This window comes from Podarcis cretensis, assembly GCF_951804945.1.
Source record: "Podarcis cretensis genome assembly, chromosome: 6".
Classification (NCBI taxonomy): Eukaryota; Metazoa; Chordata; class Lepidosauria; order Squamata; family Lacertidae; genus Podarcis; species Podarcis cretensis.
The window spans coordinates 101,268,628-101,286,222 of record NC_137175.1 but is presented as its reverse complement, the minus strand read 5'-3'; the positions used below and the strand labels follow the sequence as shown (position 1 = coordinate 101,286,222).

Sequence of the window (17,595 nt, the reverse complement as noted above, 5' to 3'; positions counted from 1 at the left end):
AAAGTAGCACCTCTTTTCCTTTCTTGGGCTGCAGCTCCCTCCTTACACCTTTTATTCTCTTATCACCAGGTTGGGCATTGCTTTCCTTTGGAGTGAAGGCAGAGGCAACACAGGTGTTGAGCAGTTCCATCTTCTCTCTGCCACCCCATAGCATTTAAAACAAACAGTTGTAAAAAATATCTGCACATTCACAAAAAATGGAATGTAATCATTGAAAAATACACAAAAGAACCCCCTCAATTAAAAAAAAAGTTTGTTTCTTTGTTGTTTTGTTGTCCATTCACTCAGTTAGAAGAGGTATTCATAGTTCATATGAGTTTTCGCCATCCTAAATAAGTTGGTGTCATTTGCAAACCTACACAGTTCATATGACAGCATTATGGGGAATAACTTGGTGAATGTTGATTGTGGTGGAGGTGGGAGTTACCTGTTTGCTGTGGGAGTTACGGTACCTGTTGCCATGTAGCTTTTGTTTCCAGTGACATTGTTTTTCTTTCTGCTTTGCTTCTGGGAGAGCTTAGGATCACAACAACCTCATGCTCATGCTGTGATTGCATAAAAGACCAGAAACAGACTCCAAACAAAAGGTTGGTTGCTGCACAGCTTCTAATACTCAAGCAAGAAATTTGAGTTTCAGCTTACAAATACTGGCAGATACAGCCTACATGTCACCTGTGCAACATTTAGTTATGTATTTTATAAATATATGTGTATACCGCAAAAAACAAAGCTGTTTACAAGAATAATACCATAAAACCTACAGAGAAATTAAAACAGATCACTGATTAGTTCATCGGTTTGTAAAATCCAGGCCGATTCCCTTCCACCTGGTTTTTGAATCTTCCTTTCCTGAATAGTTTTCTTTCCCTTTATAAAAGAAGTAGGGAGTGCATGTCAAAATTAAGACAGGACTAGTCAGTCGAGGACTCCCCCAGTGCTTTTGACTGTATCCACTGGGGGGGGGGGCTAACAAAAGATAAGGCGTTCCCAAGAACCAGCAGATGTATTTCTGGAATGCTGCTTTGTGTACAAGGAATCCTGATTCTGTGCTGCACTTAACTGTCTGACAAGCCAGTCTGCTAAGGGAATTTTGCTTTGATGGCCAGCAGAAAGTAACACAGTTGCTCACGAAGTTAAACTCAAACCTGGGTAGAAACAAAAAATTAAAAAATGTCCAGTAGCATCTTAGAGACCAACTAAGTTTGTTCTGGGTATAAACTTTCATGTGCATTGTATAATTGCTCTGTTCAGGGGCACCAACTACTGGGGACAGAGCCCTTTTTGCCCCTCCTCATGTCCAAAGAAATCCGTGGGTGGAGAAGGAGGGTCAGAGCAGCCCTGACAGTGTGGCAGCAGCAGCAGCAAGAGGAGGAGGAACAACTGCCAGCCATTGAACCCACGCTGCCACGCTGCCACTGCTGCATTCAGCTCTGCCCAATGTCCTGACATCACGCGAGATGTCGTCCCCGCCATCGCCCTTTTGAGCTGGCGCCTCTGTCGCTGTTCAAGTGCTTTTCTAAAAGAAAAACAAAACTTAGTATGTGTGGGGAAAGTAGAAACTTAGCTAGGGTTAAGAAATTAATTTAGCCTCCCTGCCTCCTGTGGGAGCGAATTCCAGTTTTAACCCTGCACTGTGTGAAGAAGCCCTTTCTTTTATCTGCCCTGAATCTCTGAACATTCAGCTTCATTGGATGTCCATGAGTTCTACTGTTACAGAGAAAAATTCTCTATCCACTTTCTCCATGCCATGCATACTTGTATAAACTTCTATCATGTCACTTCTTGGGCACCTTTTATCTATACTAACAAGTCCCAAATGCTGCGAACAAACTTCATAGGGGAGCGGCTCCCTTGATGATTTTCACTGCCCTTTTCTGAACACTTTCCAACTCCTACAATGCCCCTTTTTAGGGGAGTTAACCAGAACTGTGCACAGGAAACCTTGCCTGGATCCAAAGAAGTTTAATACCGTGTAATATGTGGTCGTACTTTATTGCCCTACATGAAGACAGATGGGTGGAGCCTCCTGATCTCAGCCATTGTTTTGGATTGAGCTTGGCTATGCGGAGCAAAGAGTTGACTGGCCAGAGAGCAGGAAACTGAAAGAAAAGTATCCAAGGCTCTCTCTGCAATAACATGTGGAAGGATGCATGGTACAGGAAAGGAAGAATATAGCTTTGAGGTTTGGGGACGAACTTTTTGTTGCCATAAAAATGCTTGCCATTTCACTTGATACAGCTGAGCCCTGACTGCTCTAATGAACCCGTCTCCATGGGATAAATGCCCCACATGCAGACACTGCCTTCAGGAAAGCACACACACCATAGGTGTGTGCAGCGGGGGCGGGGGGCGGCACACACTAATTAAAAAAAAAAGGATCTAGGGAAGCAGAGAGGTGCAGACAGAATAAAAAGGATGCTGAGGAACTCCCTCGTCCACAAGGCATAGATCCATTCCAGCTTTTTTCTTCTGCCTCGGTCTGTTTCTATTTCATGGCTGTGTCTTCCACTGAGCTCCTCTGGCCATCCTCTGTGGGGATGAGGGGCTACTACTTTGTGGTGTGCAAGCAAAGAGGAACAGTCATTCTGCCACCAGCCTTTCAGATTTGCTCTGCCTCTGGCCAACTTGGCACAAGTATTTTTCTCTGCAGGAAAAATCTCCTGTTTTGACTTCCCAACAACTCTTGGTTGTTTGCTAACTTTTTGTCTCTTTACCTCTTCCTTGTCCTTATTTGTTTGTCTTGCTATTTTCTCCCTTCTCTCATTGACATAAATCGATTCATCCATGGGTGCACACCTCAACAAAATTTGATGGGCCACATCTATGATACACAAACAGAACACAAGATCCTGTCATTCATCTCATGACAGCATGTCTACTTTAGCCCTCATCAGACTGCTGGGAGGGGAGAAAATAGTTCAGCTGGTGGTGATTGTATATAAAGATGTATTTAATACTAGTGGTAAGATTGAGCAGAGCTTGTGTCCATTGGATTCAGGGCAACCAGCTGCCCCTGCAGGATGCTTCATGGGAGCCAAGCAGCTATTATGGGAAGGAACTTCAACACTCAAAGGACGAAGCTCTAACTTTTCTTTTTGTGGAGACAAGGTAAGACAAAAATGCTGAGCTGAAGTTACAGGAATTCCACCCAAAATCTGTTTTATGCTGGGTTACTTCAGCATGTAAGAACAACCAGCAGTGTAGCTGTTCTATTAACATACATATGGCAATGGAGGCAAGAGTCCCACTCTCCTTCCTTAGCCTCAACTTGTTCCTGTGCCAGCCAATGACATATTACTGATTCAGACACAAGGGTTCAAAGGAGAGCAATAATGCTCTGATTCAGATGAGATAGGGAAGTGCTGAATCAGTGCTTGAGCACATTAATGCACTGAATGAAAGCCAATAAAGTGAAACTCAATTCAGGCAAGATGGGTTCATGCGTTCAGGTTGGTAGTCCAGCCAGTGTTGGATGGAGCTGTACCCCCTTAAAGGAGCAAGTTCACCATCGGGGGGCGTGTGTATACCTAGACCCAGGTATGTCACTAGGGGTGCATAGGGACTCTGGACATAGAATGCCTTCTATCAGCTTGCCACTGGGGAATTGCCCTATTCAGTGGTACAGCAGCTGCTTGGCATGCAAAAGGTTCCAGGTTCAGTCCCCCATGGCATCTTCAGGTAGGGCTGGTGGGAGAGAACCCTGCCTCCAATCCTGGAGAGCTGCTGCCGGTCAGTGTGAACAACACTGAGCTAGATGGACTGATAAGCTGAAACAGCTCCTGTCTTTCTGTATTCATTACTGGTCAGAGAGAGAGCTTAGCCCCATATCTCCATCTCTGGTAATCGCTAAGGGGCCGCCTTTGGAAACAACTGAATTCTAACTACCTGGGTATTTCGGGTATTTCCGTTAAACAACTACACTGGTTGGTACCCAGGTCATTTCTGAGCCCGCCCAGTTCAAAAGGCTGGTGCCTGTTTAATTCAGGCTGCTGCGAACTTGGAGGAGCTTCGCTTGCGTTTAAGCCAAGGGCCGTCGGCTTCGGGCGGGATGCTTCCTCGCGGCGAGGAAAGGGCGAGGCGTCGCTGGCGGAGCTCGGAGGGTGCGGCCCGGGAGGGCGGGCGGGGCCGGAGGCGCCCAGGCCAGGCAGGATCCTCTCCGCCAGCAGCGAGCAGGCAGTGCAAGGGCTCTCCGCTCGTAGCTGCCACCGCTGCCTCCGTCGGGGAGACCGAGTGCTCGACGCCGCCATGCCCAAGTGCCCCAAGTGCCAGAAGGAGGTGTACTTCGGTAAGACTGCCCGTCGGGGCGCCTAGGCAGGGGGGGCGGGAGGCTCTCTTGCCCTGGATCGGGGGCGCGTCTCTCGCGCGGGCAGCCCTGCTTCGGGACCCGCCGCTTGCCGCGCGGGCGAGGCTGGGCCAAAAGGGAGGCGCCCCCCCCCGAGGGTCGCTTGGGCCGAGCTGCCGGCGGTCCTGGCGGCGGGCGCAGCGGAGGCGGGAGGGTCGGGCAAATGCGCGTCTGGACGGGACGGGCTGGGCAACCGGCTTCCCCGGGGAGAAACGGAGGTCCAGTTGCAGGACCTGGACAGCGCTGTCCAGATTTGCGGGAGCCGAGCAGCCTCGGAGCCCGCGCTCCCGGGGATTCCTCGACGCCCAGCCCCTCGGCGGCAACAGTGATGGCGACACGGAGATGCGCAGGCTCGGGCTCTTTGCGACGACGACGTGGGCTGCTCCGCGGTGTGGCGAAGGCACAGAAGACTTGGCCAAGCCTGTTGTCTGGCAGACCCAGAAAACTGGGAAGAACCAAGACTGTATTCTCAAGGAATCTGCTCCCGACAGCCCTGTTTGCAATGCAGGCCCCATGAAATAGCGCTAAGTTGGGGGGGGGGCAATAGGATAGAGGAAAATGAGTAGGAAGGAACCTGGAGAAAACAAGATGAGAGGATGGGGACTTCCAGACATAAGTTGCCATGTTGATGCAGAAGGTCTGGTCCGGCATGGATGATGCAATGGTACCAGATGAGGAAATATAATAGACCATAGGAGGAATGTTCAGTTAAGACCAGGGGGCCATGGTTGCTTGGGCACCCACAGTAATACAGTGGTGGAGGCCGGGCACCCACAAAGTCAAGGAGAAAGGCCGGCAGGCTGCGAGAGAAAGTTCAGCTTCGCCCTCTGCATCCAGCCAGTGAGGCGGCCTTTTGGGGAGCCTGGACAGAGAGGCAGAGTCTGTGCCTCTGCGTCCGAGCCCCTCCCTGTGTGACGTCGCACGTCCACCTTGCGGCGGGGGATACCCACAATCCTGAGGGTGAGTTGGCACCCCGATATTAAGTATCACTATGGACAAGTAAAGAAGACAGGCAAACATTTTACAGAGGGGAGTCACATGTAATAAGCATGTATAAAAATTTGGCATCAATATGAACTGTTCTTATTCCTCAAACCCTCCCCATTGACTTCTCTACTAGAAGATATGAACAGTTCAATCTAAAAGGACAATTGGGAAATTTCCAGATATGGAAAGAAAATAAATAGAAAATCTTTCAAGATTGGAAAGATTTCCAGACTATTGAACAAGTATAAGCAAAACTGAAGGTAGACCCACTCAGTATTTGCAAATTGGGACTTTTCCGAACAGGCTGACAATTAGGAAATTGGAAGGAGACGACTGAGTCAAACAAACTGAAAGATATCTCAAATGTTCTCCAAGATACTTAAATTATTATTTTTTAAAAATAGGTAAATAATCCATAATATGATGAAATTGAATTACAATACAAATAGAGAAATTCCAAGGGAATAATTCTGAAAACTAGTTGAACAAAAAATCCAGTTTTTGTTTCAGAGGGGCTCTAATTTTTCAATTGCCATATCTTATAAATAAAATTACATAAAATGGCAGTTCAGTGGTACTGGAGGGAAAAAATCTGTAAATCAGGAGAGGGAAAGAGTTGGATTTGACAGGAACCAAAAGGTGATTTTTATTGGGGGGAAGCCTTGTAAGAAAGCAGTAATATTGGCAAATGGTAATAGAAATATTTAAGGAAATGTTTCACATACAAATCTTTACATTTGCTGAATTTTACACACTGACAAGAGCATTAAAAACATAAAATACAGATACAGATAGGTAGCCGTGTTGGTCTGCCATAGTCAAAACAAAATAAAAGAAAAAAATTCCTTCCAGTAGCACCTTAAAGACCAACTAAGTTAGTTCTAGGTATGAGCTTCTGAAGAAGTGTGCATGCACACGAAAGCTCATACCTAGAACTAACTTAGTTGGTCTTTAAGGTGCTACTGGAAGGAATTTTTTTTCTTTTATTTTGTTTTATAAAATACAGATTTTGCAAATACATTTGCAAATATCCATTGCAAGGATACTGATCGTAGAAACAACAGAACAGAGGACCAAAAACTGAACTAATCAGGAAAGTTTGGGGGGAATTAGAGGTCATAGAACTAACTGTGATGATGTGTCATTACAAAAACGATTTGAGAGGAAATAGCTAAGTGAGTTCTGACAGCCCCCAAAATAGAATTGAGTACAGTGGTACCTCAGGTTACATACGCTTCAGTTACATACGCTTCAGGTTACAGACTCCGCTAACCCAGAAATAGTGCTTCAGGTTAAGAACTTTGCTTCAGGATGAGAACAGAAATTGTGCTCCGGCGGTGCGGCAGCAGCAGGAGGCCCCATTAGCTAAAGTGGTGCTTCAGGTTAAGAACAGTTTCAGGTTAATAACGGACCCCCAGAACGAATTAAGTACTTAACCTGAGGTACCCCTGTATAATGGATATAGGGCTGCCAATAACTTGGATTCATATGTTCATGTACAGATCAATATTTATGTGTATGTATGTTTATGATTGTGAATGATTATGTAAAATATTATTGCTTTTCGCACACACACGTATTTAAAAAGGAACAATGTCTAAGTGATACAACAGTCATGTAGAATGAACATACAGTCACAGCATATTGGTTTACACAGCTGGAAATACAAAACAGGCAGCCAGAACCATAAAAAGATTAAACAAATGAATCTTAAAAGCTAAAGAACACAAATTAAGCCTCCTTTTTCAAATAGGGAAAAGGTGTACAGTATTTGTGTTAAAAGTTTGTATGGGACCCAGAGAATTAGTGTTCATGCATCATCTGAGGGAGTCTGGACTGCCAAGCAGACACTGTGTTCACCTCTAAGACGCGGTAATCAATTTCAGAGCTCCTGTGTACATTTGAGGACAAAATGTACAAATCCAACTATATGTGCAGTTATGTCTGATCTGCAGCAGAGCTCAGCCCTGGAGTCTTACAATATGGGAAGGGGAGCTCTGAGCATGTGCAGAGGCCAGGGCACACTTCCACAGGCAGCTTCCTCCTTAGATGAGTGAGGCTTCAAGTCAGATATGCATCCTGCCACTGCTGTATTTAGAAAAACCATAACACTTTGTTCATGTCACATTTCTTTTCACGTAGTAGGTCTGTTGAACAGGAAATGGTTAACAGGAAATGATTGCCTTTGACATTGATAGCTCCAGTTCATGGGGAAGTAGCTAGAAGTTTTCTGTAGAGAGAGCTGGCTTGATGCCACTGACTTGAGTTGGCTCATATCACCTTTCATCCTGTGCTGCTTTTAGCATTTTCATACCTATTTGCTTAAGGTGTTAATGCAGGGCCTGATCAACAGAAATCCAGCAGTGTAGCTCTTGCTTCAAAATGTACTTGCAAAGCCCTTTAAATCCCCCAGCCCTTATAAATTGTAAACAGCAGTGGTTTAGCCTTTTAAAAAAAACTTTATTTTTTGAAGTGTGTCCAGCAAAGTCTTCTCTTTCTGCATGCAGTGGATATTTGCCTGATTTTGTTGAGTTTTTCCTTTAATTTGTGGTTTGTGATCTGGAGACTTTTGCTCTTAGATTTCTAAATGACAAAGAGCAGGGCCACAGTATTCCGAAGCAGCAAAGCTATTACACTGCTGCAAAAGGAAATGAACTTGCAGGAGCACCTCAAGGCATGTTTGAAATTGGGTAGTGCTTGGAACAATGGATGTAGCGCATCTTTAAGTGTGAACATAAAGCTAAACAATGTTGCTGTGAAAAATCTAAGCCTTGTCCCTTGGAAAATATTTGTGAGCTGCAGTAGTTGAAAGAGCCTTATTAAAATGACACCCTTTGTAAATAGAACTAGGAGGGGAAGCAGATAGATTGTACTGGTGGTGGTTGAAATCTATGTGTTTGACTGAGCTGATGTGGCAAGTGAGTTCAAAAGATACTTGCGGCAGGAGAGGCTGTCAGCCTGCAGTCCCTCAGAAGCTGAACAAGTAGGTGATCTATTTGGACAAACGTGTCACAGCAAATTCCCAAGTTCTTGGTTTGGGGCTTGCAGCATTCAAAATTTGCCAGGCGCCAAGCACATTTTGTACCTGGCTTTCGGCCACTTGCAACCAGGTGAAGATGCCAGGATGGCGCCTGATGTCTCCCCCAACTGGAGGTGCATGTCTGGAGATCCTTGGATCTTGACTGTTTTCACACACCAGCAACACATCCTGTAGAATTCTATCTGTACTATTTTATCTGCACAATTAGAATGAATTTCAGGAACTCAAATGTTGCATGGAAAAATATGGTTTTCGAGACGTCTGCCCCCCAAATGGCAACTAGTCATTCCGTTTTGGTGACTGTAACCCTGGTGTAAGGAGCCACTAACACTGAGTGCTTGTGGGGTGCCTCAGGGCTCTGTCCTCTCCCCCATGCTTTTTAACATCTATATGAAGCCACTGGGAGAGATCATCAGGGGTTTTGGGCTGGGTGTTCATCAGTATGCGGATGATACCCAGCTCTATTGCTCTTTCAAATTGGAACCAGTGAAGGCGGTGAAGGTCCTGTGTGTCTGGAGGCAGTTGGAGGATGGATGGCGGATAACGGATTGAGGTTGAATCCTGACAAAACGGAAGTACTGTTTTTGGGTGATGGGTCGAGCAGGTGTGGGGGACTCCCTGGTCCTGAATGTGGTAACTGTGCACCTGAAGGACCAGGTGCGCAGCCTGGGAGTCATTTTGGATTCACAGCTGTCCATGGAGGCGCAGGTCAATTCTGTGTCCAGGGCAGCTGTCTACCAGCTCCACCTGGTACGCAGGCTGAGACCCTACCTGCCTGCGGACTGTCTTGCCACAGTGGTGCATGCTCTAGTTATCTCCCGCTAGGACTACTGCAATGCGCTGTATGTGGGGCTACCTTTGAAGGTGACCCAGAAACTGCAATTAATCCAGAATGCAGCAGCTAGACTGGTGACTGGGAGTGGCCGCTGGGACCACATAACACCAATCCTGAGAGCATTGGCTCCCAGTACGTTTCCGAGCACAATTCAAAGTGTTGGTGCTGACCTTTAAAGCCCTAAACTGCCTTGGTCCTGTATACCTGAAGGAGCGTCTCCACCCCCATCGTTCAGCCCGGACACTGAGGTCCAGCACCAAGGGCCTTCTGGCGGTTCCCTCATTGCGAGAAGTGAGGTTACAGGGAACCAGACAGAGGGCATTCTCGGTAGTAGCGCCTGCCCTGTGGAACGCCCTCCCTCCTTCAGGTGTGAAGGAAATAAGCAGCTATCTTCTCTTTAAAAGACATCTGAAGGCAGCCCTGTTTAGGGAAGTTTTTAATATTTAATGCTGTATTGTTTTTAATACTTGATTGGAAACCGCCTAGAGTGGCTGGGGAAACTCAGCCAGATGGGCGGGGTATAAATAATAATAATAATAATAATAATAATAATAATAATAATAATAATCACTATTTCTTGTTTGTGTCCCTGCCACGGTAGCTGAGAAAGTCACTTCTCTGGGGAAAGACTGGCATCGGCCGTGCTTGAAGTGCGAAAAATGCAGCAAGACACTGACTGCAGGTGGCCATGCAGAGGTAAGTCGAGGTTTGAGGTGGCTGCTTCTTGCCTGCATGACAAACTTCCAGGTGGAGCCAGTTTGCAGAGTAACTGCATATGTCCATGTGGCTTTTTCTGACGTGATGCTTCTGAATAATTTGCTGCAAACATATGCATGTGCCTCTAAAGTGGGTTGAGCAACAGAAGCAGAATTGTGATGTGTGCTTGCTCTGACAGATTGTGCAGATAGCCTGCTAACTAAAGCCACTGGCTTCTTCGTCTTATTATTTATTACATTTATATGCCATCTTTATCTCCCAAGGATATTGCAAGATACTTGCAGAATATCTATGTGAAATGGACTTTAGTCAATGATGTCTGTTTCTTACTGTTTTTCACATGTCTCATTGGGGAGAACAATACATGATATCATCAATTATATTTATTTATAAAAGCTACCTGTGCATGGAGATGTCCCCTTTTTAAAGTTCTACACAGGACCTATGGTTTACCCAATTTATTGGTGGGTTGTTGTTTCCCCCCAGTTAAATTATTGGGGTTCCCATTGTTTCCCTTGCACATACATATGAGCAGGAGGAAAAGAGGATCACAAAAACATTTCTTTTGGCAGCTTATTAACTGGTCTCCCACCTTTCAGGAGTGAATGTATGCTCCCCCTCCCTCAAGTAGAAGAGGGAAATAATTCAGAAGGAACGCCGGATGACAGCCAGCCTTATTGTTCAGATTAGTTGGCTGCAGGTTGTGCTTGTGCTGCCAGGGTGGCTGGTTTTCACACCACGGTAACCACCAGCTAACAAACAAATCCCTGGTTTGCAGTGCCGTTTCTCATGTTCATGGAAGGAGCAAAGCATTGACTGCAATGATTTGCCACTTGGATTGCCCAACACTGTGTGCGGCCCCTCCTGATTATTACAGAGTTACAATTTATTTTCTTTAGTTTAACTTGGGGGGGGGGGGAGAGAGAGTCCCATTACTAGTCCCATTACCAGCCATCCTGTTCCCTTCTCTCTGTGCAGAAGCTGAGCAGCAAAGGAAGAGGGTGGTGCAGCTGGAACGTTGCTTTGCAGCACACCCAGCCCAGCAGCCTCTTTTGAGAACAGGAAGAGGGGAGCGCATGGGGAAAGGGAGCTAGGGCTGCCTGGCGAGGGGCGGGGTGCCTGTTTGAATGGTTTGTGTGTTCTTCCTGAGTGGGTGCGGGTGTGTTGTGTTACCATGGTATCTTTGTGAGAGTTTATTGTGAGCTGTGGAATGAGTGAGTTTGGGTTTCTTCCTGGGTGGGGGAACTGAAGCTTTCTCTCTCTCTCTCTCTCTGTGTGTGTGTGTGTGTGTGTGTTTTAAAGGGAGTCAGAGGACATATTGCTGGGTAGGTGGGGGAATGTGGAGTGGGAGTTTTTGGAGGGGTTGGTTTGGGGTTTTGGAAAGGAGAGACTCTTGTGGGGATTGGGTTTGTCTGTTTGTGAGGGGACTGTCACAACGGTTTGTCAAAATTGGCCACCCCTGCTTTGCCATTATTTGTGGACTCCACTCCTCTGGCAGGGCAAACAGAGCTGCAGGCAGCTGCTCTGAGCAGCAGGCCTGGCTTTTGCCCCAAGAGCAGACAGGCAAGCGATGCTCTGCCTTCTTAGCCTCCAGCAGGAATTGGTTGGTGGCTCTGGGTCTGTCCCGTCTTCCATACATACTACAATCCTTCCATCAACTGTCCTGTCTACCCTGCTTCCTCTGAGATGTTTGTATTCTCTCTGCAGCATGATGGGAAGCCTTATTGCAACCACCCTTGCTATGCTGCCTTGTTTGGACCAAAAGGTAAGATTCCTCCAGACAAGCACTTGTTGCTCCAAAGATTTCATCTTATGGAAATAGGATCACATGCCAGAGTATCCCCGTGTATATTGGAGTCTCTCTGGCTCACAGGAGGCAGAACTCTCTCTGTGAAGTAGTTATAAACCGGATGCTGGCCGGGCTGCACATTAAGTGCCTCTGCTGTTTGCTGTTGTACATTAATGTGTGGCAGCCATATGGTGACAGACATTTGAAGATTGCCTTGGAGCTTCCTAATCCAGTTCCCACCCAATCACCTTTGCAACACGTCCGAGGCTCAATTTTCCATCTCTTCACACCTTCTGTGCAGTTAGATGATTCTGAAGACATGGGAAAACACTGGGAAAAAAACAACATATTGTAAATGCTTATTGATATTTTTACGATTTCCATTCAGATAAAATGAGAGTATTTGGTCTGGTACAAAGTATGCAGCTATATGTTTAAACTATTTACAAAACTAGGGTGGGTCCCAACATTAAATGCTTTTATTTAAAAAAATAATGTAAGACAATCTACAGTATTAGAGAATAAATTCTTATACTGAACACTCAGATGCAATATATATTTCCGCACCAAGTCTATGAAACGAGCATACAGGTAAATTGCATGTGAATTCTTCTTGCCTTTTATATTCTAAGTTGTAAATGATACATTTTACATTGTTAAACCAGTAAAATAAGATTATTTGATATGTTGTTCTGAGAAACACCAGGAAGAATCTGTTTTTTTAATGGCTTCAACATTTCCTGTAATCTGACATAGCTGGTACCAATGGCAAAAAGGTGTGGACATAGCCCCAAATCCCCAAACTAGGATTTCTGCACCCATTCACAAGTGGGTCTGGGAGATGATCTTCAGTCTCTGTTTGAGAGGCTAATTGCCGCAGAAGAGCCAAATAGCCAAATGTACCCTTTGGAGGAGTATGTTGAAAGAACTGCCTTTCCATGTGGCAGGGATTGATGAAGCAAGCTGCTTGGTGATCATGGTCCACCAAACTAGAGATGTACTGTCCTTTCATTAAATTAATATGACTTTTCAGATCCCTGGATAACTATGGATGATGAACTAATCTTGTCCCTTGAGGGAAAAACCCCTTTTCTGTATATGTCTGGGAGGCTACAACAGAGGGAATTGTCATTATCTTTAAAAAGTCCTGGCCTAGGCCCATTCAGAGCCTCATCTTGGGTGGCTCTTTTCATGGCTAGATAACCAGGTGTGGAAAATGCCACTAGTATTGATTTGTCTGGTTTCCTTTCAGGGTTTGGCCGTGGAGGGGCTGAAAGCCACACCTTCAAATGAAGTTCAGGTAAATTCCTGTTATTAAAGCTTCTTCTTGATAGACCCAGGATTGCTTTTGTAGCCCTGATGGCTTAGATCCATTTTGCTCACAGTATTCTCTTTGCCTTCTTTTTAGGGCTGGAAGGATGGAATTGGCTGTGGATTCCAGCAGTTTCACAAATCATAATAGCTGCAATGTGCCTCCCCCCCACCCCAAACATGTAGCAAGCTAGCTTATTATGAAGGCTTTCAAAAGAAGCATCATGCTAGATAACTGGGAGATTTCCTGCTCTGTATAAATGGAAACATACTTTGAGGTGGAGACCAGAATCTTTTTTCCTAATTTTAACACCGAGTTTCTTGGAAATGAATTCCTGCCCAAAGCCTAGCCCTGCTTTTAGACTCTGCTGCCCATGATGATGATTGTGTCTCAGTAATAAAATATTGATTTGAAGAGGTTTGCTGCAGCTCATCTTTGGAAGCGGGGAGGCGTGATGTGCTTGTATTTGCTGCCCTGGAGGCTCTTGAGCAGACCCTTTGGAATCTTCTTTGGAATCCCAGATGGAATGGATACTAGCCATTGCTGTGGGGATGTTTAGGATAATAGGGAAGGAAATATTTGTTAAGTATTATCCTTCCTTCACTCATGCTAGTGAGTGACGTAGCAGAGCAAATCCCCTCTATATTCACAGAAGCTGGCTGGTAGATTCTTTTGAATCTCTACAAAATGACTAATCCAATCTCTCCTTTTCTCCCTCCTAAAATATAATAAAGACTCACAAGTCTGCATTTAAAAGTATAACAATAAGTTTACTTACAAGTTGCTCACAGTACACATCCTAGAAGGCAGGCTTTAAGCTTCAGGTTACAAACATATAACGTGGCTTACATCCTTTGTGAGGATGGGCCTAAGTGCTAACAAAATGGATTAGACTTAACTATGAGTTGAATCGAACAGGAACAAACAGGGCAGAGCATGAGTCACACTCATAGGCTGAGTCACTTAGAGCAGGAACAGGAAGTTACGCACCCCCTGTCTCTGTCCACTCTAGGAAGTAAAGCATGTTGTAATTGACTGTACTGATGTAACACATCCCACAACTGCACCCATGGAAAATTCCATTCAGGCGCTGAAACTGATTAGCTGGTGACATCCATCATAGCCCAAAGTGATGCTCCACCCACTTCTGGCTGCTGTCTTGGCAGCCAATCAGCAAGAGGCTCCACCCCCCTCTGACTACTGTCTTGGCAGCCAATCAGCAAGAGGCTTCAGACCCCTGGTGGCATTCTGAGGGACTGCATCAGCAGACCCTGCTTTGGCTCTGCTGTCCCCCCTTGCCTGGGGGGAGAGGTAGAGAAGAAGAGGGGAGAGGGATGTTGGGGATAGAAGGAGAGGGAAACACAGAAGACACTCCTCACTTTCACAGTTATTTTTACATCTCTCCTCATAGAACTGGGGGACTCTCAAAAAAAGAAGGGAAGTTGTTGGTGCTGGTGGGGTTTTTTAGTAGGGAAGGGTGTTACCAAAAAAACCCCAAACCCACAGGAGGGGGCAAACTTACACTTCCGGGCACACACACCATCAAGCTACTTTGCTATTTGCTTGCATTTCTCAAACCCTATGTGTAGAATTAAGGAACTGTTACTGAAGCTGGGGTGGATTTTGGGTTTTTTGGGGGGTGGGATTTTAAGCAGATAAAAAGCAGTAGCAAGCAGTCATCATACAGAAGCCTCAGATGCTACCTGAAAGATGCTACCTGAAAGGGGAAGGGCAAGGCACACAGGGAAGGAATCACAGTATAAATCCCCAGGTACCTGCACATCAACAACAGACAAGGACAGCCACCTGGGAACCTCCTCACCCAAATCCGTTGTCAGGGATGCTGCAGCAAGCAAACAAAGGCAAACTTCCTGCTTCCCCCAGATGTGCTTGTTATGTACTAAAGTTCTCACCCTGGGCCAGCAGGGGGATACTGTAGATAGTTATGCAAATAAGGGATTGAAAGTGACGTTCAGTGATTGGATAGTTACAGAAAGTCGTTACTGTTGCGTTCTAGTGGAGCTCTATATAAGCAGGCTGGCTGAACCCTTCAGTTCAGTTCTGTTCTGGCCTGTGAATAAACAAGAGCTGTTTGAAGAATTGCTGTGTCGTCTGATATGTTCGCCCACAACTTAACAGTGCTTGTGCTCTTCCTCGCCCTGAGCCCATGAGAGGACCCTTGGCATAAAGTGTGACAGAACTGGAGTGGGCAGAGGGGGAGACTGGGAGGCAGCAAGCAGCAGCAGGAGGAGGAAGAGGACTCCGGGAAAGATGGCCAAGGCTCACTCTTTGACAACAAATGTCCTACAGTGAAGATAGTCAACAGCGTCTTACACAAGCTACACATTCAAGGGGCTTCTCAAATATTCCTAAACCATGACACAATACACATACACAATTTACTATATTATTTACATTTAAGTACATTTATATCTATTTTACTTATAATTTACTGGTTCACACTTTCTTTTTGAGGGGACACTTCTGCTGCAGAGGTTCTGTGTTATTGCTGCACTGAAAGAGCAATGTTTTGAACTGTAGTCACAAAATAACCCTTGAGAAACAACTAACCCTTCTCTTTGTACGTGAGGCTCTAATATTTACAGAATAAGGTGACACCACTCTTGTTCTTTGAGCATCTGGGCTCCCCATCTCCCACTGCAGAAGCCATATACTTGGATTGTGGAAATTACTGTCTCTGCCAGAGCCTTTATGTAGACTTGAACTTAAGCAATCCTACTGAAGGGAGGAAAGGAAAACCTAAATGGAACCTTTCCCTTATTTTTACAAGTAAGGGTCAAGGGCCACCCTTTCCTTATGCCAGTTCTACTGCTGGTAGAACTATAGCTCCTGCTAATCGTTAGGTGAATGTGCAACAAAAAGGATTACCAAGGCGTTGGCATTAAAATTCATTTGCCAGACTGCAAAGAGATAAATGTGACAAATGTCAGATCATGATAGGGTAGGAATAATATGCTTTCAAAAAAGCGTGTGTCAGAGCTGCCTCCAGGTCCCAGCTCACAGAGGACCAACGCTAGGCTGTAGTTATGTACAAAAGTCTTTATTGAGGTTCAGTTTCCATTTTAAAGCCGCAGCGTGCAGCTCTATGTCTCGACCTTAGACCGGCGAAGTCCCGTCTGAGTCTCCGCCCCTTCCACACCAGTTTAACACTCTCGCTTTGCTCCACCTCTTCCTAAGTTCCTTTCTCCTCTGGGCCCTCCTGCCCGCTAGGGTTTCATCCTTTCTGGACTCCTCTGACGCTGACCCTGATGATTCTTCCCCCTCCTTCCGGCGGGCTTTAGGACCTGGTTCCCTATCCGGGCTACCTTCTGTGCCGCTCGCCTGTACATTTGAACTTGGCGCGCGCGCCCAGCCTGCAACTTTCCTCTTGACCGTTCCCTCGCTCTCCGATGGAGGCGTGGCCAACCCTGACTCATCTTCTCTCGCTGGTGGTGCATATGTGGGCTCTGATACCTGGGACTCCTCCCCCCCACTACGCTCTGGTGGGGAAGCTGGTCCTGATTTCCAACTGCTGCTCTGGGAGTCCCCGCTGGCCCCTTGCTTCTGGGGTGTCCCCCTTGGGTCCCCCCTTGCCCTGCCCATCGGCGCCCCCTTCTGTGAATCTTCCGATTCGCTGGAGAGGCTCATGGAATCTATCGGGCTGCTGTCATCTTCTCCTACGCTGCCCTCGGATTGCTCCCCCTCGCTCTCCATCTCCTCTCCTCCCTGCGCTCCCGCTGAGTCCCTGACAGCGTGGATGAAATATGCTGCCTTTATTGTGGTTCACTGCAGGAAATTTTAAAGTTACTGCTGCATCATTGGTTGTTTAAATGGTAAATCCATCTAACTAGCAACTTGGTCACTTCAAACTCCCAAAGCAGAAAGTTAAAAGTGCATTTATCTGTTCTTAAGGGTATTTTTGTTCATGTTTGCTGCTGCAATAGGAAATTAAAAAATAAAATAATAAAGGTGATACTTCCTTCTGACAGTAAGTGTGAGCTCCCACTTATTTTAAATGGAGTTTTTCCACTTCATTCCAACACCTAGATTGGTGTTTGGATAATATTGGGTAAAATACAAATACATTGATATGATAAATTAATCTGTTGCAAAGCAGGTGGCTGAGTATTCTTCAATAGATTGAGAAGACTTAGATAACATGGGTGGTTTTTAAAAAGACCGAGGCCCCTGGTGAGTGAGGCTGGAAATAGGGTGGACATCTGCTATTCTGTTCTCAGAAGAAAATTGCAGCTTCTTGCCAAAGAACCCAAACAGTCTCTTGTCATAGCAAGCTTTTCCCAAGCAAATAATCTGACACCGAGAACATGAATAGGAAACTCTTGCTGTGCCATTTCAGAGGTTTGTGGAAATTCTGGTTGCTATAAACATTTAGTCATCAAAGCAAAAAACAATCTGTTATGCTGGGCGTGGGTGGAAATGGACAGATAATGAGTGGAATGAATCAAACAGGAAGTTGGCTGTCTTTGCAACAGATGCATAGTTGTAACAGCCTGAGACCAAGAAAAAGGGGAAGGTTATTTATACAATATCCAATTTATGCTACTTTTGCCCA

General features: G+C 45.7%; 1 protein-coding gene across 1 annotated transcript; it reads left to right on the top strand.

Annotated features, from left to right (window-relative positions):
* The first annotated feature begins 4,120 nt into the window (after window positions 1–4,120).
* CRIP1 (cysteine rich protein 1) lies at window positions 4,121–13,436 on the top strand. The gene is made up of 5 exons (XM_079981870.1): window positions 4,121–4,285; window positions 9,806–9,900; window positions 11,629–11,686; window positions 12,963–13,010; window positions 13,119–13,436. The coding sequence occupies exons 1-4, from the start codon at window positions 4,246–4,248 to the stop codon at window positions 13,001–13,003; spliced, it is 234 nt and encodes a 77-aa protein (XP_079837996.1). The 5' UTR covers window positions 4,121–4,245; the 3' UTR covers window positions 13,004–13,010; window positions 13,119–13,436.
* The last annotated feature ends 4,159 nt before the right edge of the window (window positions 13,437–17,595 follow it).

What these genes read in the sequence shown, in the direction of transcription:
- CRIP1 (XM_079981870.1), top strand. Translation starts at nt 4,246, where the DNA reads ATGCCCAAGTGCCCCAAGTGCCAGAAGGAGGTGTACTTCG. An exon ending in CCAGAAGGAGGTGTACTTCG is followed by an intron (nt 4,286 to 9,805) that starts GTAAGACTGCCC and finishes CTGCCACGGTAG; the next exon opens with CTGAGAAAGTCACTTCTCTG. An exon ending in CTGCAGGTGGCCATGCAGAG is followed by an intron (nt 9,901 to 11,628) that starts GTAAGTCGAGGT and finishes TTCTCTCTGCAG; the next exon opens with CATGATGGGAAGCCTTATTG.